At 42.7% G+C, this 23,304-nt stretch overlaps 2 protein-coding genes across 7 annotated transcripts in view; one reads left to right on the forward strand and one right to left on the reverse strand.

Annotated features, from left to right (window-relative positions):
- GTF2H5 (general transcription factor IIH subunit 5) lies at positions 12,751 to 19,501 on the reverse strand. 2 transcript variants are annotated; one of them, XM_003480221.4, is made up of 3 exons: positions 19,410 to 19,501; positions 18,227 to 18,299; positions 12,751 to 13,289 (listed from the first exon to the last, which is right to left on the reverse strand). In XM_003480221.4, the coding sequence occupies exons 2-3, from the start codon at positions 18,259 to 18,261 to the stop codon at positions 13,109 to 13,111; spliced, it is 216 nt and encodes a 71-aa protein (XP_003480269.1). In that variant the 5' UTR covers positions 18,262 to 18,299; positions 19,410 to 19,501; the 3' UTR covers positions 12,751 to 13,108. The 2 variants fall into 2 exon arrangements, with proteins under 2 accessions (XP_003480269.1, XP_020942078.1); XM_021086419.1 differs by lacking the exon at positions 19,410 to 19,501 and adding an exon at positions 19,146 to 19,389.
- The window catches only part of SERAC1 (serine active site containing 1), a 67,694-nt gene continuing 63,941 nt past the window's right edge, over positions 19,552 to 23,304 (forward strand). The window contains exon 1 of one of the 5 annotated variants that reach the window (XM_005654352.3): positions 19,552 to 19,650. The gene's annotated coding sequence lies outside the window, so the exon portion shown is untranslated. Of the gene's footprint in view, positions 19,689 to 19,710; positions 19,843 to 23,304 lie in introns of those variants that run through there. The other 4 variants (XM_021086400.1, XR_002342361.1, XM_021086409.1 and 1 more) reach the window with 4 other exon arrangements.

Below are 23,304 nucleotides of genomic sequence, written 5' to 3' on the forward strand. Positions count from 1 at the left end.
AAATTAGGGGATATGCACCCTTGCAGAGGAAGTCCTGAGATAAACAGCACAACTTCCTCAGAGCATCAGCTTTCCTCAAAGGGTTTAGAAGTTTGGAAGGTTTGCCTGTTGTCACAGGCACATGCAAGTAAATAATTGAATTCTGCTTTTGTGTGGCCAAATAAGGACCAAGTTGTCTTGTTCTACACACCCTGAGCCTGTTTTGCAGTGTCTGGCATTTAGGAGGCAGGCAATGAACACTTGTTGATTGAATAAATGAAAAAAGCACAGATATTAATTTGATTTTATTGCTAATATCTTTAGATAAGGAATTTGGTGAAGCTATTCTGCTTTTCAAAGCCCATGACCATAAATTAACTGTTCCTAGTGAATAACTTCTTGGCTGTCCCCGTCCATCCTCATGGTTACTCCGGTGACGCTTGTTCAATGCCACTGCCCTCCTGGCCACAGCAGGCTGGGCAACGGGCCCCTTCTGGGGAGTTAGGCATGACAACTAAGAAATCTTAGTAATCCAGCAGGAATCGTGAATGACAGGTAAGAACCTTACAGCCATGAGCCACCACATTCCCTCCTGAACTCGAGTGAGCAGCAGAGAAAGTTGGTCCTCAACTGGAAGGAAGATGTCCTTGGAGAGGGATGGAGGTCTCTACTTTTAGCTTAGTTGTGAAGCTCAGCTGCATCCCTGTCCTTGGGCTGTGACTCACCTTGATTATAAATTCTTCTTTTGCTCCTTCTGACTGAAGTGTACTTCTGTTAATTAGAGGCTACATTTAGATGCTGGTGAGGGAACTTTCAAATTGTTCAGTGCTTATTATGTGTAGTAGTGCATGCTTTATTTAATCCTTAAAACGACCCTCGAGTTCCTCTGTGGTGCAAGAGGTTAAGGACCCAGTCCTGTCCCTGCAGCAGCTTGGGTTGCTGCTGCTGTGGTATGGGTTCGATCCCTGGCTTGGGAACTTCTGCATGCTGGGGCCCAGGCAAAAACAAAAACAAAAGCCACCCCATGAGGGAGGTATTATCATAATTATTATTACCTGCATTTTATCAATAAAACTCCCAAGATTTAGAAAAGTTTAGTAATTTGCCCCAAATAACCATTATATGGCAAAACTGAGGTTCAAACAGAATTTTTTTTTATTTTAATTTTTTGCTTTTTAGGGCACACCTGCAGCATATGGAGGTTCCCAGGCTAGGGGTCCAATTGGAGCTGCAGCTGCCAGCATACACCACAGCCACAGCAATTCTGTGGGATCCAAGCCTCGTCTGTGACCTACACCACAGCTCACAGCAACACTTGTTCTTAACCCACTAAGCAAGGCCAGGGATTGAACCCATGTCCTCATGGATACCAGATGGGTTTGTTACCGCTGAGCCATGATGAGAACTTCCAAACATAGAATTCTTGATGCTTCCACTATGATGCAATAGGATTGGCGGCATCTTGGGGCACAGGGATGAGGATTCAATTCCTGCCCCAGCACATCTGGCTAAGTAAGGATCTGGTGTTGCCGCAGCAGTGGCTTAGGTGTGACTGTGGCTTGGACCTGACCCTGGCCTGGGAACTCCATATGCCACAGAGTGGCCAAAATGAAACAAACAAACAAACATAGAATTCTTGATACAAAAATCTATGCTATTAATCATTACGCTAAACTTCATCATTTACTGAAACAAATATAGGCATATTATATACTTGAACAAAATATTCACATTTAAATATATTTAATGCAAATCTTCAAGGATGTACAAAAACAGAACAGAATAGTGAGCCCCACTTACCCATCACCCAGCTTCAATATTTAGCCAATCCCGGTCCATCTGCCCACCACCCCTGCCTTCTAACTGCAGTTAACATCTTACAATCTTACATGAACATTTGTCACAAGCGAAAAATCAAGACTATACAACTAAACCGCAGGCTTCACAGATTTTCTTAGTTTTTACCTAATGTCCTTTCCTGCTTCCTGCTCCCACCTGGGATGCTGCTTCATACTGGGTCATGGGGTTTCCTTAGTTTCTTCTGGTCTGTAAGTTTCTCAGTCTTGCCTGTTTTTCTTGGCCTTCATGGTTTTGAGAAGCGCTGGCCATGTGTCTGTCTGATGCTTTTTTCATACTAGGACGAGGGTGACAATGTTTTAGGAAGGAAACCAGAGGTGAAGCGCCTGTCTCATCACATACAGGGGTATGGGGTCTCGAAATGACTTATTTCTGATGTTATCCGGATCACCTGGCTAAGGCAGTCGTTTCCAGGTTTCTCCACTGTACAGTCACTTTTTCACCCTGTTCAAATCTATTCTTTGGAAGAAGGTCACCAAGTGCGGCCCACGCGCATGACAGGGGACTCGCTTCCCCTGGACTGGACAGTATGTCAATGTGGAATTCTTCTGTAAGAAAGAGCCCAAGTGACTTTAAAAGTTGAGAATCACCAATCCAAGCCATTCATGATGATTCCATTCTTCTGTGCCAGTGGCTGGTCTAGGAATGGACATGTGGGAAGATCCCAGGAAATATTTTTTTCTCCCTGATAAAAAGAAAACAATTACACCAGGAGGATGCGTTTCCTTATTTTCTCTGCAGGCAAATGGAGGCTTCCTTTCCTTATTTGGATGGCTGCTGTGATCTTGTAATCCTTGGAGCGGTAGCATATTTACTGTTTATGTCACTCTCAGTGATCTGTTACTTGAAGTCAAAAGCGTGCCCAATCAATGCAATCAGTGGCTCCGCCATCCTTTTTTTATGTTATGGCAGCTATTTTCCTCCTCTAAGACATGGTCTACATTTTTAAGGAATAAGTGAAGGACTGAAGGAAGAAGCTGTTACAGTAACCATATTTTACCAACATCGCTAATGCCAGCATATTTGGCAACTAGAGTCTATACCTCCATTTCTTTCTTTTTTCTTTTTTTTTTTTTTGTCTTTTTGCTATTTCTTGGGCCGCTCCCATGGCATATAGTGCTTCCCAGGCTAGGGGTCCAATTGGAGCCGTAGCCACCAGCCTACCCAGAGCCACAGCAACTCGGGATCCAAGCCGTGTCTGCAACCTACACCACAGCTCACGGCAACGCCGGATCCTTAACCCACTGAGCAAGGGCAGGGACCGAACCCGCCACCTCATGGTTCCTAGTCGGATTCGTTAACCATTGCGCCACGACGGGAACGCCTCTATACCTGCATTTCTTCTCTCAAACACATACAGGAGTTGTATGCATTCCGCCACTGGAGAAGAAGTCTATGAGAATGACTAGATGACAGCAGTAAAATGTTTTGATGTTTATCAGGTTCAACTGAGCTTTAATGCATGTATAATTATTGATTAGTTTTTAGGACTTATTAACCAAAATATCCCTAGCATGGTTGAGGCAAATAATGGAATGCTTATCATGAAGCAATGAAAATGAAAAAAAAACTATTATATCATACAAGAGCATGGATGAATCTCACAAATATAATGCTAAGTAACAGACGCTGGACACAACATACATGCTGCAGGACTATATTGAGATTGTTTTAAAATAAGCAAAACTGGAGTTCCCGTCATGGCGCAGTGGTTAACGAATCCGACTAGGAACCATGAGGTTGCAGGTTCGGTCCCTGGCCTTGCTCAGTGGGTTAACGATCTGGCGTTCCCTGAGCTGTGATGTGGGTTGCAGACGTGGCTCGTATCCCGCGTTGCTGTGGCTCTGGCATAGGCCAGCGGCTACAGCTCTGATTCGACCTCCACCCTGGGAACCTCCATATGCCGCGGGAGCAGCCCAAGAAATAGCAAAAAGACAAAAAAAAAAAAAAAATAAAATAAAATAAGCAAAACTAAGCAGTTCAGAGTCAGGAAAGCATCATTTATGTTTAAAAACAGTAGAATATATCTTTTATTTATTTATTTTTTTTTATGGCTACACCCAAGGAACATGGAAGTTCCCAGCCAGGGATTGAATCTGAGCTGCAGCTGCGACCAACACCACAGCTGTGGCCATGCCAGGGATGGAACTCGAACCCCCTGCAGTGACCTGAGCCACTGCAGTCGGATTCTCAACCCACTGCACTATGGCAGGAACGTCTAAAAGCAGTAATATATATCTTTTATGGATACATACATAAGAAATGCAAGTAGAAAATGTAAATAGTAATTCCTTAACTTCCTGTCATACTCTTATCCGGAGAGTAAAAAAACAGGACTGTGATCGAGGAAAAGGACAAAGGGATTCAATTCTGTAATGTTTTCTTTCCCCAAAAAAATCAGCATCAAATATGAATGTTAACACTGACTGGCACAGATGTGACATGAGTCAATCTATTCATGTGTGTTTAATGCTTCAACACAAAGAATAAAAGTGGGGAACCCGGAATGAAGGTCAAGCCAGGATAGGAATGAGTCTCAGCTAAATTAACACAGGGATGCGGATTATAGGACCCATATAGTTTCTAGGGGCAGTTAAGTCATTAGTTCTTTAGCGATATCTGCAAGATTAAGAAACAAAACAAAAAAATAGTTGAGGAGGAATGCACCTTGTTCTGGCTAAGTACTGAGAGGTTTCTCCCCTCTGGGTCCTCAATTACCGTGTGACAGAGCTTTGGTAGTCCAAAGTGCAGCCTGCCAAGTCTCAGCACTGGCATCACCTGGGAGCTTGTTAGACACGCAGAATGTCAGGCCCCAGCCCAGACCTGCTCAATGAGAATTTGCATTTTAACAAGACTGCCAGATGGCACACTGAAGTTTGAAAAGCCCTAATATAGAAGCAGCAGCCCTCAGCAGCATATCTGCCTAGCTCATGACCAAAATAATTTCATTCTGGAAATTGTTCAGAGCAGCTTTTGGACCAGTCACATAGTATAGCCATAATTAAAGCTTTAAACACTCAAGGAACATTTACTTTTAGAAAAGGTAGCTTGTACTAAAATTTCCAAGACGCATTAACTGCAAATTGTAGCTGCAAATATCATCTGATGTAATGGTTTTATAAAATTGACATTAAGACTCGCTCCTCCCTTCCATATTCTAAGGGAGGTTCACTAGGATTTCTGTGATTCCTTCATGCCAAGAAATGAATTCCATTTACGCATCTCTCACGGTCCTGCCTCTGCTGTTTTTCTGAGAAACTCAACCAAGCTCTCCTCTTTTTTTAATACAATATGCATCATATACATCCAGAGACCTTGTGTAAGTGCAGGTGTTACTGGGGGCTTGGGGGGAGACACAGGAGTGACTACTAAACTACATAAACAGGTTAACACTGAATATCGGAATTCCCCTCAGCAAGACCCTTCCCGAGAACTGATAGATTGACAGAGCTTAATATCCTGTTCACTAAACAAAAATCTGCCACATGTAAGTAGTAAACAAATGACTGGAGTTCCCGTCGTGGCGCAGTGGTTAACGAATCCGACTAGGAACCATGAGGTTGCGGGTTCGGTCCCTGCCCTTGCTCAGTGGGTTAACGATCCGGCGTTGCCGTGAGCTGTGGTGTAGGTTGCAGACGCGGCTCGGATCCCGCGTTGCTGTGGCTCTGGCGTAGGCTGGTGGCTACAGCTCCGATTCGACCCCTAGCCTGGGAACCTCCATATGCCGCAGGAGCGGCCCAAGAAATAGCAACAACAACAAAAGACAAAAAAAAAAAAAAAAAAAAAAGACTAAAGTATTTCACAGTAAATTTAAACAATTAAGAATGCTGCATTTACTTTTCTCAATCCAACTGAAGGATCTAAACCAAGGTAATGACCATCCTAAGTAAGATTCTGCAACTGCTCGGGCATCATTTGTCTAGTTAGTGGACTGTAACAAAAGCTGGCTTCTTGCTGGATAGGCCCAGCCATTTCTCTGGCAGTAAAAGGAGACAGCTGTGCTGGGTGATTAGCCTACTGAAAACCAAACAAGACACAAAAACAAAACCTCCTACCTGCAGTCTCTCTTGCTCACACTGGCCAGGGGTTCTCAGCTCTGACTGCACATTAGAAACGCAGGGGGAGTTCCCGTCGTGGCGCAGTGGTTAACGAATCCGACTAGGTACCATGAGGTTGCAGGTTTGGTCCCTGCCCTTGCTCAGTGGGTTAACGATCCGGCGTTGCCGTGAGCTGTGGTGTAGGTTGCAGACGCGGCTCGGATCCCGCGTTGCTGTGGCTCTGGCGTAGGCTGGTGGCTACAGCTCCGATTCAACCCCTAGCCTGGGAACCTCCATATGCCGCGGGAGCGGCCCAAAGAAATAGCAACAACAACAACAACAACAACAAAAAAAGACAAAAAGACAAAAAAAAAAAAAAAAAAAAGAAAAGAAAAGAAAAGAAAGAAACGCAGGGAATGAAGCCTTTTAAAAATGCTGACACTCAAGTCCCATCCCAGAACAACTAAATTGGAAGTGGAGGGAGAGGCGGTGCTGAGGACAGGTTTTGGTATTTTTTCTTCTTTTTACAGCTGCACCTGGGCCATGTGGAATTTCCCTGGCTAGGGGTCGAACTGGAGCTGCAGCTGAGACCTATACCACAGCACCAATGGATCTGACTACATCTGTCACCAGCGCCGAAGCTTTCAGCAATGCTGGATCTTTAACCCACTGATTGCGGCCAGGAATGGAACCCCCATCCTCACAGAGACGAGGTTGATCTACCCACTAAGCCACAAATGGAACAGGACAGTTCCAAGTTTATTTTTCAAAACTTTCCATGCAATTCTAATTGCTTAAGAAAGTAGGAGAAAAACTTTCTTCTAGAATATAAGCGCTGCTTCATGTTTTTAATAAACAAAAGATCGTGAAAAATCAAGTGTGATCCCACTGGGAAAGGAGAGTAGGGACCATTTTTTTATGCTCTTAGAAAACAGTTTGAAGATTGTCACCAAAATTTTAATAGTGGTTATTCCTGGGTAGTGGGATTGTGGATGAGCCGTATTTTTCTTCTTCTGCTTCCCTTTTCCAATCTACCTGCAATGAATGTGTGCTGCTCATAAAAAAAAAAAAGGTAATTTCAAATAAAAAAAAGATAACCAGTGCACCTTGATTTCATTAAAAAAAAAAAAAAAAAAAAAAACCCAAAAAACAAAAACAGGCTGTGACAAGGACTACTTTTAAAGTGCAATGAAACCAAAAATGTAGTAGCCAAGATAAAATGCAAGTTGGAAGCAGTAGGAAGCAGGTTTTCATTAAGGCAGAACAAAGTTTAGGTTTCTCATAAAGTAGAATCAAATTTAGGTTTCCATTAAGGTAAAATCAAGTTTAGTGACAAATTTGAAAAGAATTCCTGGAACAGAGAACAAAAAAAGCAACAAAAATGATGAGAAAACAACATAAAAAGTATTAAGAATGGAGAATTAATGAATGGGTGTTTCTAAAGAAAATGAAGAGAAAAGAGCCACGAGAAGGTAACAGAATATCATTCACCAGAGTTCCTGCTGTGGCGTAAAGGGAGTAAGCGGCATCTTGGGAGCGCTGGGATGCAGGTTCCATTCCTGGCTGGCTGTGGGTTAAGGATCTGGCATTGCTGCAGCTGCAGCTTAGTCTTGTGCGGCTCAGATCTGACCCTTGGCCCAGGAACTCCATATGCCTTGGGGTGCTCCCCCCCAAAAAAAGGAAAAAAAAAAGCATCTTTTCATTTAAAACCTTAAATAGGGACACAATGCTTTTGGAGGCATGTACCCACTTTGCCCCCTTCGCGTGGTAAAGCAATAAAGCTCTTCTTTAAAAAACAAAACAAAATTCCCCAAAACACAAGTAAATAAACCACCTGAATTTTGAGAGATCAGGAAGACACATATATTCCAGGTAAAATTAACAAGGGATATACACCTTGGTTAGGTTTTAAAATTTCAAAGTAGTAATAAACAGTACAGCAGAACAACAACAAAAACCAAGAACAACAAAAGCGGGACAGAGGAATTAAGAATGAAAGCCAGGTAGAAAAAGAATAATAGGGCAAGAAAGAGAGATGATAAATCAGTTATACTTTTGGAGTTCCCATTGTGGCACAGTGGAAACGAATCTGACTAGGAACCATGAGGTGGCAGGTTAGATCCCTGGCCTCACTTAGTTGGTTAAAGATCAGGCATTGCCATGAGCTATGAGGCAGGTTGCAGATGTGATTCGGATCCTGCATTGCTGTGGCTGTGGTGTAGGCCGGCGGCTGTAGCTCTGATACAAGCCCTAGCCTCCATATGCCTCAGGTGTGGCCCTAAAAAGCAAAAAAACAAATGAATAAATTATACTTCAATAATGTTAAAAATAAGAGAAAAAAGAGATGAAAGAAACTCCTGCAGTCCAAGTAGGAAAAATTATTCAAAAGAATAAAATCCAAAATGGACTCAGTCAGCAGACATCTGAGGACAGTGAGAAAAATGGCCATTTTCATAGAAATGGATTGTGACCAAGGAATTCTACATAAGACTGATCATCATTTAAGAGGGAAGCAAAGATAGGAACAGTCTCAGAAAAGTTAACCATTCAAAAATTTCCTGACAAAGTTGCTTGGAAACAGTTTCAAGATTAGTGAAGGTAGGGGTTCCCTGTTAAACCACCTCCCCAGTATTATTTTTGGCTGTGCTTGCAGCATGCAGAAATTCCCAGGCTAGGGATTGAACCTAAGCCACAACAGTGACAATGCTGAATCTTCTTTTTTTTTTTTTTTTTCTTTTTGCCTTTTCTAGGGCCGCTCCAATGGCATATGGAGTTCCCAGGCTAGGGGTCTAATCGGAGCTGTAGCCGCCGGCCTACACCACAGCCACAGCAACTCGGGATCCGAGCCGCGTCTGGAACCTACACCACAGCTTATGGCAACACCGGATCCTTAACCCACTGAGCAAGGCCAGGGATCGAACCTGCAACCTCACGGTTCCCAGCCTGATTCGTTAACCACTGTGCCACGATGGGAACTCCTGAATCTTTTTTTTTTTTTTTGTCTTTTTGCTATTTCTTTGGGCCGCTCCCGAGGCATATGGAGGTTCCCAGGCTAGGGGTTGAATCGGAGCTGTAGCCACCGGCCTATGCCAGAGCCACAGCAACTCAGGATCCGAGCCGAGTCTGCAACCTACACCACAGCTCACGGCAACGCCGGATCCTTAACCCACTGAGCAAGGGCAGGGACCGAACCTGCAACCTCATGGTGCCTAGTCGGATTCGTTAACCACTGCGCCACGACGGGAACTCCTGAATCTTTTTTTGAGAAGAGAAAGGCTTATTGATGGGCCAAGCAGAATAGTGGCTCATGCTCAAATAATCTGAACTCCCTCCCCAGTAATTCTTTTACTAGGAATCCCCTCCTTTCCCACCTGCTGCTTCTCTCACAGAATTGTGATCTTGCAAAACAAAACAAAATGTGTGTGTGTGTGTGGGGGGGGGGTGGAGCATACACTGAAATGTCTTTTGTTCCCTTTTCATTGTGCTCTTCTAGATTCAAGGTGAGTGAATTTCAGAACCATCTGCTTTACCTATTTTAACTTAAAATTATCCAAACAATTTCTGCGAACAGAATACCCAGTTTTTGCAGATGAGGGCTCAGAGGCACAGAACAACTCGATGACATGTACAAGATGCCAGAGCTGGCAAGCAGGGAGCTGACGTGTGGACCTCGGCAGTCCTCTTAGTCACCTTCCTTTGGTGACAACAGTGTTTTTCTTTCTTTTTTTTTTTTTTTTTTTTTTTTTTTTTGCTTTTTAGGGCCGCACCCGTGGCACATGGAGGTTCCCAGGCGAGGGGTCTAATCAGAGCTATAGCTGTCAGCCTACACCACAGCCACAGCAACGTGGGATCCGGCCCAATCTTCGATCTACACAGCTCATGGCAACGCTGCATCCTTAACCCACTGAGCGAGGCCAAGGATCAAACCCGAAACCTCATGATTCCTAGTTGGATTTGTTAACCACTGGGCCACAATGGGAACTCTAAGAACAGTGTTTTTCAAAGCTTATTCAATAGTCTCACCAACTGACCTGACAGAGCTGTCTCTGCTACAAGTGAGGCAGAGCTATGCACACTTGAGAACACTGACTATATTTGCAAGCTGCAGCATTTTTTCATCTTTAAAATACACCTTTCTCCTATTTGATAAGGTGTTGACAGGCTGCTCCTAGTGTTCCAATTAATCACATGGTATTATGTCAGACTTCTTAGTTTCTTTAGAGCTAAAGGAGGTTTAATGTATAACTACCAAATAAACACATTATTTACCATCTTTTCTAAAAAGACGCACACTTATGTCAAATCACCTGTTACAGCCAACGTTAAGAGCAATATAATCACTAATAATTCTTATTACCACCTACAGTATTTATGAGAAACAAAGGAGAATTGTCTTTGTCATCTATTATTTGGAATGTTCAGATAGTGTTCACCAAAATTGATTTCTCGCTATGCATGTTAACATTAACTATGACACATTCTTAGGATGCCTGGAATTCACAAGGAAGTTAGGGTTCAAGGAATTCAGAATTTTTTCTTTCTTTCTTTCTTTTTTTAAGCAGCTCCGTGGCAGCATATGGCGTTCCCAGGCCAGGAATCAGATCCGAGCCGCAGTTGCAACCTAAGCCAAACTGGCAACACTGGATTCTTAACCCACTGTGCCAGGCTGGGGATCAAACTTGTGTCCCAGCACTCCCAAGATGTTGCTGATCCTGCTGTACCACAGGGGAAACTCCAGAATTCAGAATTTTTGACCTGATACCGTATTAAAAAACAACATCTTTCTCAAGAAATTAGTATAACTTTAGGAGTTCCTCTTGTGGCACAGTGGTTAATGAATCTGACCAGGAACCATGACGTTGTAGGTTTGATCCCTGGCCTCACTCAGTGGGTTAAGGATCCAGCGTTGCTGTGGTCACAGATGCAGCTTGGATCCCTATGGTTCTGGCGTAGGCCGGTGACTGCAGCTCTGATTAGACCCCTAGCCTGGGAACCTCCATATGCCACGGGTGTGGCCCTAAAAAAGGCAAAAAGACAAAAAAAAAAAAAAAAAAAAAGAAAGAAATTAGTATAATTCTAAATGTCATGATTTTAGTATACAGATATGTGACTGGTCAACTATCTTTCGTAAGTTAAAATATGATTCTCTCAGGCAAGAAAATTTTCACAATATTTAGGACATTGTTAAAAACAGAAAGAAGCAAATTTCTCCAGGACCCGGCGGCCAACATCTCTTGCTCTAGACATTGAAAGTGTGTCAAGCTGAATACTATCTGTCAGGTGCCAAGCAGCAGAGCCTGGGTAAAATGTCACGTGGTTATTTTCTGCTCTCTCCTAGTTTTCTCCCATGTTTGTGTAAGTTAACTCAGTGGCTGCAAGTGGGGCTCCTAGCATCATACTGTCCCATCTTTCTAATGCAGTGTCCCAGGGAGGGTATTTAACATTTGCCCTAACTCAACTTTTAAAAAAACAGTTGGAGTTCGCATCATGGCTCAGCAGTTAACGAACCCGACTGGCATCCATGAGGATGTGGGTTCGATCCCTGGTCCTGCTCAGTGGGTTAAGGATCTGGCGTGTGGCTCTGGTGTAGGCCAGAAGCTGTAGCTCCAACTCGACCCCTAGCCAAAAGATAAAATAAACAAAAATAAAAAAAGAGCTAATGAAATAAAGATTTTCCTTCACTTAATACTCTTTGCAGTCACTGTCCAATATAGTCTTTTCTGTACCTTTAAACCGCTAGGATGCCAAGGAAAACTTTCTCTAAGTTTCATGGTAAAAGGTATTGGGGGAGTTCTCTTGTGGCAGCAGGTTAAGGATCTGGCGTTGTCACTGCAGTGGCCCAGGTTATTGCTGTGGTGTGGGTTCAATCCCTGGCTTGGGAGCTTCCAATGCCACAGGCACAGCCCCTAAAAAAGGTATTAGGTGACAAATGCCTATGGCATATTAGAAACTGATTTAGACATGCCTGAAATACGAGTCAATAACATTTTGGTACAACAGAAAATCCTAAAGAAATGTATTTTATTCAATAAGTTTTAGCACTAGCTGTACCAATAACTCAACAAAATTGTTTGCATTGTTATGTGAAAATCAAAATTGTGTGGTTTGAGTTACATGGGGGAGAATCATGATAAATATATATGACCATGGAAAGTTCCAGCTTCAGGAAGGCATGTTTAAGTGGGTAAGTACACAGATGCTCTGAATAAACATCCCATAAGGAGGCAGGTAAGGTGGGTTTGATGAGAGTCTACATAACATCACGAAAGTTCCCTTTTCTCTTGGAAAATTCCCACCACAGAAACCCATCCTGGTAACACCAGCTTCAGGAAGGGAAGCAAAGGCCCTGTCAGTGTCACTGTTTCTGCCTTAGTCAACCACAGGACTGTGTGCAATGTGTCTTAATCTGATCATGTCACTGTCCCCAAGACCGACTCTGCTTCTGTTTCTACCTTTCTTTGTAGATAAGTTTCAACAGGGATTCTTATAGGAGTAAGGCCCAAGTAAAACTGATTTCCTAATGAGAGCACTTGCCTTGATGGGAAAATGTGACCAACGAAGTCTGAACAAGGAAAGACTAAATTGCAAAGCAGCATGTACTTTTCATTTTGGTTGTTTCTAACCCTTCGTGCTTTTAAAAAACTGTATTTTCAGGAAAATGTAAACTGCAGTTTACATTAATGTTCCGTGGCTTTTTTCTACATCTTCTTTACCAGTAGAGCTGGCTGGTATGAAGGCAATATTTCTAAGGCATACATTTACCAAAGTTCCCACCTTGGCATATTTGTCCAAACAGTCTATTTGTGAAGTTTCCAGTTAAACCATGCCCACTATAAAAACCCCTCAATTACTAATAGGGACAAAGAAAATAAATATCTCGGTTAGACTGGTGATTTTAATGCATATTCCATTATATTCTTAATGTATTAAAGTGGCATTAAAAAGGTAAGAAAACCAATTACATTTATAGTATAATAAAGGATAATAAAAACCAAATTGCAGCCAGCTGTTAAAGCTTTTTTTTTTTTTTTTTAATTTAAATTTTAGGATCTATGTACTGAAAAAAACAGAAGAAAGTCAGTTCAGGGGCTTTTTTATGAACAAATGATACCACAGTCTTGCCTGTCGCATGCTTCCAAGCAATTCTGTAAATCTAATCAGTTACATAAGCTATTGAACGGTGAGACTGTCACATTCGTTACTTTTAATTCCTAAGTGGTCAATATCTACTATTTTCACTTCTGGGTAAGAGAAAAGGCATTTTGGTCCATCAGTTCACCTACTCGCTCCTGGAGGACATTAACCAACTCTGCTATTACGAAGACGTGCGTGTCATCTATGTCCTGAATGATGAACTTCTTCCCTAGGGCATTGGACTCATCCAAGTACAGCAGAAACTGCTTCATGGCTGGGTCACTGGAGAGACAAACACAGGATGATGAGACACTTCACTGTCAAATTATACCACAGACCTGGACGATGAGTTTTGAGCATGTAGAATTTTTAGGATAATTTAAAAAGCTCTGGGAGTTCCCGTTGTGGCTCAGCAGAAAACGAATCTGACAAGGAACCATGAGGCTGCAGGTTCAATCCCTGGCCTCAATCAGTGGGTTGAGGATCTGGTGTTGCCATGAGCTGTGGTGTAGGTCGCAGATGTGGCTCGGATTCAGCGTTGCTGTGGCTGTGGCATAGGCCAGTGGCTATAGCTCCGATTCGACCCCTAGCCTGGGAACCTCCAGAGGCTATGGATGTGACCCTAGAAAAGACAAAGACAAAAAAACAAAAAACAAAAAACAAAAAAAAAACAAACCAAAAAACAAAAACAAACAAAAAGTTATAATCTGTTACCCAATCCCTCTCTCCCTCTTTGCCTCAAGTGCTAATGATTAATAGACACAGCTTCATTTAAGAGAAAGAGGCCAGTGATGAGATTTTAAAAGAATAATTTTCGCTGACAAGTAATGTTCAAAGCTTCATAGCTAACAGGGACTTGAAGCACAGCCCCCTTAACTGATTTTTAACAATGAACTTCCTTGTCCATGGCTATTACACTTGGGAAGCCAATGGTTTTCACTAACTTGCCAATGACTAATTTATAAAACCAGAGAAATAGTCACTCTGATAAAGCAGGGTGTATAGCAAAGGTTAGATCTGGGTTCAAGCCCAGATTTATCATTTACTTGTGTGACCTTAATACATACTTAACTTCCTAAAGCCTCAAAGTGAGCCTACAAAACAGAACTGCTATATAAATTAAAGGAGAGAAAAAGCCAAAAATAGTGTTTGGGAGTTCCCGTCGTGGCACAGCAGAAACGAACCATGAGGTTGTGGGTTTGATCCCTGGCCTCGATTAGTGGGTTGAGGATCTGGTGTTGCTGTGAGCTGTGGGGTAGGTCGAAGATGTGGCTCGGACCCCATGTTGCTGTGGCTGTGGCACAGGCCGGCAGCTGTAGATCCACTTGGACCCCTAGCCTGGGAATTTCCACATGCCACGGGAGCGGCCCTTTAAACAAAAAAGTAAAAATAGTGTTTGGCTTATAGCACATATTCAAGTTTTCTTCTCCTTCCCTAAAATTCTGCACCTCATAGGCCTCAATTATAATTTAAATCTTTAAAGGAAACTCTAACCAAATCTCCTTGAGAATACTGAGCTCAAAAAGAGACCTAAATTCAATTATTTTTATTTGTGGCTTTTAGTTTGGAATGAATAGGACAGTCATAAAGGCAAGAGGGACAAAATTTCCCAGATTTACAGAAATGTGTCTCTTTTATAAAAACCCTGAATCACAAGAAATGATATCCTTTAGACTTAATATGTAATAATGTGTTTAGCAAAAGATTAATATAAAACTTTCAAGTTGCTTGTAGATTTTTTTTTTTAATTCTTAGAGAAAACAATCTTACACAATCTTGGTTTCCTGAGGGACATCAATGTCAATTACAAAGATATCATTTTTTCTTTTCTTTTCAGGGCTGCACCTGTGGCATATGGAAGTTGCGTGGCTAAGGTCTGAATCGGAGCTGCAGCTGCCAGCCTATACCGCAGCCACAGCAACTCAGGCTCTGAGCCCCATGTCTGGCTACACTGTAGCTTGTGGCAAAGTCAGATCTTTAACACTGATCAAGGCCAGGGATAGAACCTGCATCCTCATGGATACTATGTTGGGTTCTTAATCCACTGAGCCACAACAGGAACTCCAACAAATTTTTGTTGCTATTGTTGCTTTTGGGTGCACCCATGGCATGTGGGAGTTCCCTGGCCAGGAATCAAACTTGCACCAAAGCTGCAGCATTGCCAGATCCTCAATCCACTGTGCCACATGGGAACTTCCACAAAGTCAACAACTTAATTCAAGAGCGGTCAGTGTAATTTACTGAAAACATAGATATATTTTCTTTTTTTGTTGTTGTTGCTTTTTTAGGGTTGCACTTACTGCATATGGAGGTTCCCAGGCTAGAGGTTGAATCGGAGCTGTAGCCACTGGCCTACACAACAGCTGCAACAACACCAGATCCAAGCCTCACCTGTGACTCTCACCACAGCTCACAGCAATGCTGGATCCTTAACCCACTGAGCGAGTCCAGGGATCAAACCCACAACCTTGTGGTTCCTAGTCAGATTCATTTCCCGCTGCACCATGAACTCCTACTGTATTGTGTTTCTTTCAAGTACAGTTTATAAGTGAAGCTAACAAAGTATTTATTTCAATCACTAAAAGAGTATGGTTCATGGTATATAGGCTTTTAATAAAGTCAAACTTTCCTGAAAAAATGACAGTCTTAATTACTTTCAACAATTTACTATTAAAATAATTTTATTAACAATTTAGGAGTTCCAAAAAAAAAAAAAAAAGAGTTCCTGTTGTGGCGCAGTGGTTAACGAACCTGACTAGGAACCATGAGGTTGCAGGTTCGATCCCTGGCCTTGCTCAGTGGGTTAAGGATCTGGTGTTGCCATGATCTGTGGTGTAGGTTGCAGACGAGGCTCGGATCCCAAGTTGCTCTGGCTCTGGTGTAGTCCGGCGGCTAAAGCTCCAATTCGACCCTTGGCCTGGGAACCTCCATGTGCCGAGGGAGTGGCCCTGCAAAAGGCAAAAAGACAAACAAACAAAAAAACAATTTAGGAGGTTCCACCACGGCTCAGCGGTAACAAACCCAACTAGTGTCTACGAGGATGAGGGTTTGATCCCTGGCCTTGTTCAGTGGGTTAAGGATTGGTGTTGCCTCGAGCTGTGGTGTAGGTCGAAGACTCGGCTCCGATCTGGAGTGGCCATGGCTGTGGTGCAGGTCGGTGGCTACAGCTCCAATTTGACTCCTAGCCTGCAAACTTCCATATGCTAGGGGTGTAGCCCTAAAAAACAAACAAACAAACAACAGTTTAATATGCTGTAAAATGATGTATAATAAAGGTCAGCTCATGTGAGAAATGACAGGTCTTAAACTTAGTTTCTAGTATGTTTGTTATCTTGGGTTCAGAATACTTAGGTTACACTTATCCACTGAAGTATGGCAAAATTCAGTTAAATTCTATAGCTGCAGTATTAAAATGACCGTGCTAATGTGGGAAACTGATTAGTTCAGAAGCAATAAATCTGCTATTTATCTCTCATGTGGTGACTGTGGTGCCCACTTCACCCAAGGCCCTCAACCTTTTCTATAAAATCTTAACACTTTCTACAAAAATCACACGCTCAGAGATTTCTTAGAAAGACATATTTTATGTGCCAGAATAAACAGTATTTTTTGTTAACCCTTTAAAATAAAATTCGGGTCTAAATAGAACAATGAGGACAAATAAGGACATCACAGAAACTGCTACACAAACATGATACGTCATCTTGTCACTGTGTGTGTAGTACATTCACATTCACAGATGACTCTGATTTTCTCCAGTAATGGGCTGCTATGAAAAGGCATTAGGGTTAAGCGGTTACCAAGACTTTTATCTGCAGAAATTTTCTAAATGAAATAAATTTACATACTTTCAATTAGTTGTTTAAAAGTCAAACAACTGAAACTTGACTCACATTCCTGCTTTTAACCAGCACATCAGTGCTTTCAAAGTTTTTGCCATTTACATACTACCCTTGCCAATTTACCCATCTCTTAGAACACCTGTATTACATAATACTTAATACTTTTCTCTAAACTTCCTTTAAATCAACTAACATTTAAGCTTAACTTCACGTGGTACAAAGTCACCATTCATCCTGATAAATCAGTTTTATTTTTTCTCAATTTTCTCAGATAAATTAAACAGGTCATATAAAAAGTATCTTTGTGTTCTATCTCCCCTCCACCCCCAAGTTGTGTTCTTTTCCCCAGTCATCTTAAACACCAAGAGTATTCCCTACACCTGGGGAAATAACTGCTAAACGACACATGGGAGGAGAACTTAAAAAAAGGGTGAGGCACTGAAGCAATTCTAATACTAACTGCCTCAAAGCCGTCAATTTGAGATTGAAGTAGTATCTTCAGACAGTGGCGTGTCCACAGGGCAGGATTCCCAGACGAGACAGAACTGTTTTGGTGGGGCAAACAAGTGCAGCCTAAGCAAGACTGGCCCAGCGGTTCAGGTTTTCAGACCGGGGATCATTTACATTAGCTTTAAGGAGCTCCACTCTGTTGTTTCCGGTTTCCCCTTTGGAATGTTCGCTTGGTTTAAGAAACCTCCAAATGGCTCTTGTTTTTCTTTCACTTTTTCAAAGACCAAAGTTTGTGATGGTCAAGACGTAGGCAGACCCTAAACGGCCAGTCTATCCCTGATGATCTGAGGAAAATGCAAGCACTGTTCATCTAAAGAGGGTTAATTTAACAAATATGATGCTTCTGACCAAAGCCTGTTGGAAATCATGCCTATTACATCAATTCAACAGAGACACTAAAATCCCGCACCATGAAGAAAATTCGGTTTTAGCAACAAAACCTGTCTCGCTTGCTTTTTGTCTTTTTAGGGCCGCATCCAAAGCATATGGAGGTTCCCAGGCTAGGGGTCCAATAGGAGCTGCAGTTGCTGGCCTACACCACAGCCACAGCAACACGGAATTCAAGCCTTGTCTTCCACCTACACCACAGCTCCCGGCAACGCTGGACCCTTAATCCACGGAGCGAGGCCAGGGATCGAACCCGAAACCTCATGGTTCCTAGTCGAGTTCGTTAACTGCTGAGCCATGAGGGGAACTCCTCCCTTGCTTTTAAGAAAAATGAAGTTGAGAAAGCTGCAAGACTAAACTCATTCAGATCTTACCAAAAAAAAAAAAAAAAAAAAAAAAAAAAGATTTTCGAAGAGGTACACATGTAAATCAAGATTCAAAGTGCAGATCTAAAACTCATTAAGTATCAACACTACTAACCATTCTATAAGCACTCCTTTCAAGACGTTGACCATCTTTTCCCAGTCAGAAGGTGCAGATAACCTTTAAAATCCTAATAAAAGGGTAAGGAGACAAAATACAAAAGCATCAACTTCAATATCCTCTTGTGATTTACTTCTGAAATGGGTCAAAAAATTAAATGCCAAGTCTAAACATCTGTCGATGAAAGACATAGCGCTAACACTAGGAAAATGTTAAATGTTAAAATGAGTCTATTTGGAATATCAACAATGCATAAATCTTACTTGCAAACAAAATCTACCTGCTGTCAATTCTAAGGAAAACAACAGGGCCTAGACAGTGTGCTCAAGCCAGGTTTAAAACAAGTCCATTAGTTAAGATTTCTTTTCCCACCCAGGAGTATGATAAAAAGTAAAATCCTTGGAGACAAGAATTAGAGAAAGTTAGCTCTGAAAGGGGCCTTAAAAATTATATAGTGGGAGTTCCTGCAGTAGCACAGCGGAAACGAATCCGACTGTACCCATGAGGACTCGGGGTTCCATCCCTGGTCTTGCTCAGAGGGTCGGGGATCCGGCGTTGTCATAAGCTGCGGTGTAGGTCGTAGAAACGTCTTGGATCCCGAGTTGTTATAGGCCAGCAGTTGTAGCTCCAATTCGACCCCTAGCCTGGGAACCTCCATAAGCCGCGAGTGCGGCCCTAAAAAGCGGAAAAGAAAAAAACAAAACAAACATATATATATAGATAGATAGATAGATAGAGAGAGAGAGAGAGAGAGAGTCTAACTATCTCCTTTTACAGATGAGATGAAGTGAGGAAGAGATTAAACAGAAACTCCCTGAAAAATAAAAAAAGCACAATTCATGTCTCCAGATCTTGTATTTCTTTGCCAAATAAAATACGTCCCCCGGTGACGCGCGCTTGAAGGAAAGGAACTCACTGAGCGCACGCCAAATTAACCCTGAATCTTGTACACTCGGGCGCAAGGCAATGCCCCCACAAAGTAAATCCACGATTCGATTCCTGCGTGGCAGCCGCCTTGCCTCGTCAGGTACGGCCCAGAAAGGGGGGATTCCGCCCTGCACCCCAATACATGAAGGACAGGCTTCTGGGACTTCCCCTCCTCCTCTTTTTCTTCAAGACCCCTAGACTTCCACGCACCCTACTCTCCTTCCTCGCTCAAAGCGCCAACACCATCACGTACCTTTCATCCAAGGATTCAGCAGCGCCTCGGCGTCGCCTACAGAGTGCGCCTGCGCCGCTTACGTCATCGCGACCGCGACGCTCTGTTGGGTGGAGCGCGCCGGCAGGAGGCGGGGCTCGGACTGGGCCGAGGGGGCGGGGCTGGGGGCAGTGAGGGCGGGGTCACGTGCCGCCCGCCGCGGGTCGGGGGCGCGGAGTGGGAACTGTACGGACCTGTACGCTGCCCGCCGACCGAGTCCGAGGTGAGCGGCTAGAGGCGGGTGAGTCCGCCTGCCTGCAGGTAGGAAGGGAAGGCCGCGCTGGTGGAGGCAGGCGAGGTCCTGGGCGAAGCCGGCAAGGCGGGGAGTAGGGAGGGCGGCGACAGGGCGCGGCTGGTGCGCCCCCGCGAGGACGCGCGCCCCTGCCTGACGCGCTGACCGACCGCTGGGCGTCAGGTGAGGGCCTCTCTCGCGGCCTCCCAGGTTCTCTTTCCTGGTTCTCCCCCTTCTCTGGTTCCTCTCCGAGGCCCAGAGAGCACCTGCGGGTAGTGTCAGCCCGGGCGCGGGGGTCACAGAAAGATGCAGTGAGGCAGCAGTTTCCTCGTCCGCATCGGAACGTTTCAGACCGCAGCTTCCTAGCTGTGACCAGAGAGGTTGTCTAGATTGAATGCTGATAGGTCTCCACGCCCTGTAACTGTCGTTTTAAAGGGAAAGACCCAGAGCGTTCTAAAATGACTGCCTTCCCCAAATTCGGATCTGTAGTCTCATAGAGCTCTCTAATTGTTTTTACCAGAGAGGAAATGAGGTTCTTGCTTTCTGTTTCTTAGATGAAATTGTACTTCTCCCATTGTGTGTTCATGTGGTTTACCAACCAGACTCTTATTTTCCCTTTTTCTGTCCTTCAAATCTTTCCCCTCCAGTTGGGGCCCATATTGCTGCGCATGCTCGTTTTCTTTTTCTTTAATATGCCCCAGGTGTAGTTCTTCTTAAGTATATTTTCTTTCTTTTTTCTTCTCGAGTGCATTCTCTTTCAAGACTGTCTCATCACATCGAACCTCCATTCTTGAGCTCCAGGTGCTGGCCTGCGTGTCAGTTGCCTGCATGTCAATGACCTGTGAGAACCCCAAACTCCACCTCTCAAACTGAACTAGTTCTCATTTCACTCTAACTTCAAAACCTGCTTTTCTTCCTATGTTTTTCCAAATCATCTAGATTTAAAATCCCATTTATTTATTCAGCAAACAATATGTGCCAGACCCTGTTCTAGACCCTGGGGATACAATGGTGAACAAGCAACTAATTATAGTGGGGGAGAGGGACCCTAAAATCAGTTAATAAGAAGGTTAACTGATGTGACGTTAGAAAAATGCCTGGAAGGGCTTCTTTGGTTAGGAGGTCATCAGAAATGGCCTTCTGTTCAAGCAGATTTCTTTTTTTCCTTATTATTATTGCCATTTTGTAGATGAGGAAAATGAGGCACAGAGAAGTTAATTAGCTCATAATCATAGTCTAGTTGTGTTTAAAAATGTACCCGGGGTTTTGTTTTAATCATTTATGGCAATGTGGTAGACAGAACTGCCTTGAAAGAAGAGTTTAGTATTGTTTTCAAGGGCAGGGGGCGTGCCATGCTTCACAGGAAGCCTGAGGGTTGCTCAGGTAGTGGAAGGGGTGAGGAGAAACTGTGGGCCAGAGCCTTTGTTAGGGTTCTCCTGGGAAGGAGCAGATAAGACAGGGTGGGCAAACTGAACAAGTTTAAGGTTGGATAGATTGATTTTAGCAGCCTCTGGGCTGTAGGGAAGGCCCCTAGTTATCTGATACCTGGTCCTGGGTTGATTTAGGACTGGGGGAATATGGACTTGCTAAATCATAGATAAAGGAGGTGTTTGGAAGTAAGGACTAAGGATTGTTTGGTTTGTATATGAATGGTGTATTCAGAAGCAGGTTGTTTGCAATTTCTAGAAATTAACGAAGCCTGGAAGGGACAGTCACCTTCTGGGTCCCCAAGGCTCCAAGATGTCAAAGCATCATAAAAGACACAGTTAATACAGATTGTTGGTTGACATGGACTTAAAACTAGCCTGAGTAGTTCTACAGAGAACATTCTTAACCTCTTTTTACTTTGCTTACAAAGAAACAAAAAGACTTACAGCAGATTTCTCATGAGCACAATAAATATCAGATGAAATGTTAGTAGAAGTATCATTAACATGCTTAAGGAGACCTCCTATTAATTTAGAATTCTTTTTTTTTTTTTTTTTTTGGCTTTTTGGCTTTTTGTTTGCCATTTCTTGGGCCGCTCCCACGGCATATGGAGGTTCCCAGGCTAGGGGTCCATTCGGAGCTGTAGCCTCCGTTCTACACCAGAGCCACAGCAACGTGAGATCCAAGCCGTGTCTGCAACCTACACCACAGCTCACGGCAACGCTGGATCCTTAATCCACTAAGCAAGGCCAGGGATCAAACCCGAAACCTCATGGTTCCTAGTCGGATTCGTTAACCACTGAGCCACAACGGGAACTCCTAGAATTCTTTTTTTTTCTTTAATGATTTTTAGAATTCTTTAAAAATTTTTAATTTAGAATTCCAAACCTACCTGTGTTATGAAAGATTGAAGTATTAACATTTTATTTTATTTTGCTATTGCGATGTAGAAGATTTACAGTATTAGCCTCAGGTGTACAACATTGATTCATAAGTTTTATAGGTTATACTCCATTAACACTTATAAAATGTTGGCTGTTCGCTGTGCTGTGCAATATATCCTTGTAGCTTATGTATTTTATGCAGAGTAGTTTGTACCTCTTAATCCTCTACCCCTATTTTTTCCCTCCCCCCTGCCTTTTACCCACTGGTAACCACTAGTTTGTTTTCTCAGAGTCTGCTTCTTTTTTTGATATATTCACTAGTTTGTTTTATTTTTTAGGTTCCACATATAAGTGATATCATAGAGTAATTGTCTTTCTCTAACTTTTCACTAAGCATAATAACCTCCAAGTACATCCATGTTATTGAAAATTGCAAATTTTTCATTTTTTAAGGCTGAGGAGTAGTCCATTTTTTGGTATGCATATATATATCTGACAGTTTGTGTGTGTGTATATTTATATATATTTATGAATAAATAAATATACATATATCACATCTTCTTTATCCATTCATCTGTTGATAGACACTTAGCTGTTGTAAATAATGCTTCTGTGAACATTGGGGTGCATGTATCTTTTCAAATTCATGTTTTTGTTTTCTTCGTATATATACCCAGGAATGGAATTCCCGAATCATATGGTAGTTGTATTTTTTAGTTTTTTGAGGACCCTCCATACTGTTTTCCGCAGTGGCTACACCAATTTACATCCCCATAGTGTTCCATTTTCTCTCTAAGATTTGTTATTTTTAGTCTTTTTAATCTGTTACACTAATAACAAACTATCAGAAAGAAATTAAGGAAATAATCCCATTTACAATTGCATCAAAAAGAATAAAATGCCTAGGAATAAACTTACCTAAGAATGTAAAAGACCTGCACTCTTAAATCTCTAAGACAGTGAAAGAAATCAAAGATGACACAGATATAAAGATGTACCATATTCTTGGATTGGAAGAATCAATACTGTCAAAATGAGTGTACTACCCAAGGCAGTCACAGATTCAATGCCATCTCTATCAAATTATCAATGGCATTTTCCACACTGCAGCTCACGGCAACACCAGATCCTTAACCCACTGAGCGAGGCCAAGGATTGAACCTGCAACCTCATGGTTCCTGGTAGGATTCGTTAACCACTGTGCCACGACTATGGAACTCCTCTGTGTGATTGTCCGTTACGTTTTTTATCTGTTTCTTGCTCTGTGCATCCCTTTTTCTCCCAAGTTCTTTGATCATCTTACAACCATCATCCTGAAGTCTTTCTTATATAA

This window comes from Sus scrofa, chromosome 1, assembly GCF_000003025.6.
Source record: "Sus scrofa isolate TJ Tabasco breed Duroc chromosome 1, Sscrofa11.1, whole genome shotgun sequence".
NCBI classification, from domain to species: Eukaryota; Metazoa; Chordata; class Mammalia; order Artiodactyla; family Suidae; genus Sus; species Sus scrofa.

Excerpts from the sequence above, each read along its gene's own strand:
- GTF2H5 (XM_003480221.4), bottom strand. The coding sequence starts at position 18,261 with ATGGTCAACGTCTTGAAAGGAGTGCTTATAGAATG. Across the intron at positions 13,290-18,226 it reads AAAGGAGTGCTTATAGAATG|TGACCCAGCCATGAAGCAGT; the intron begins GTTAGTAGTGTT and ends TTGTCTCTCCAG.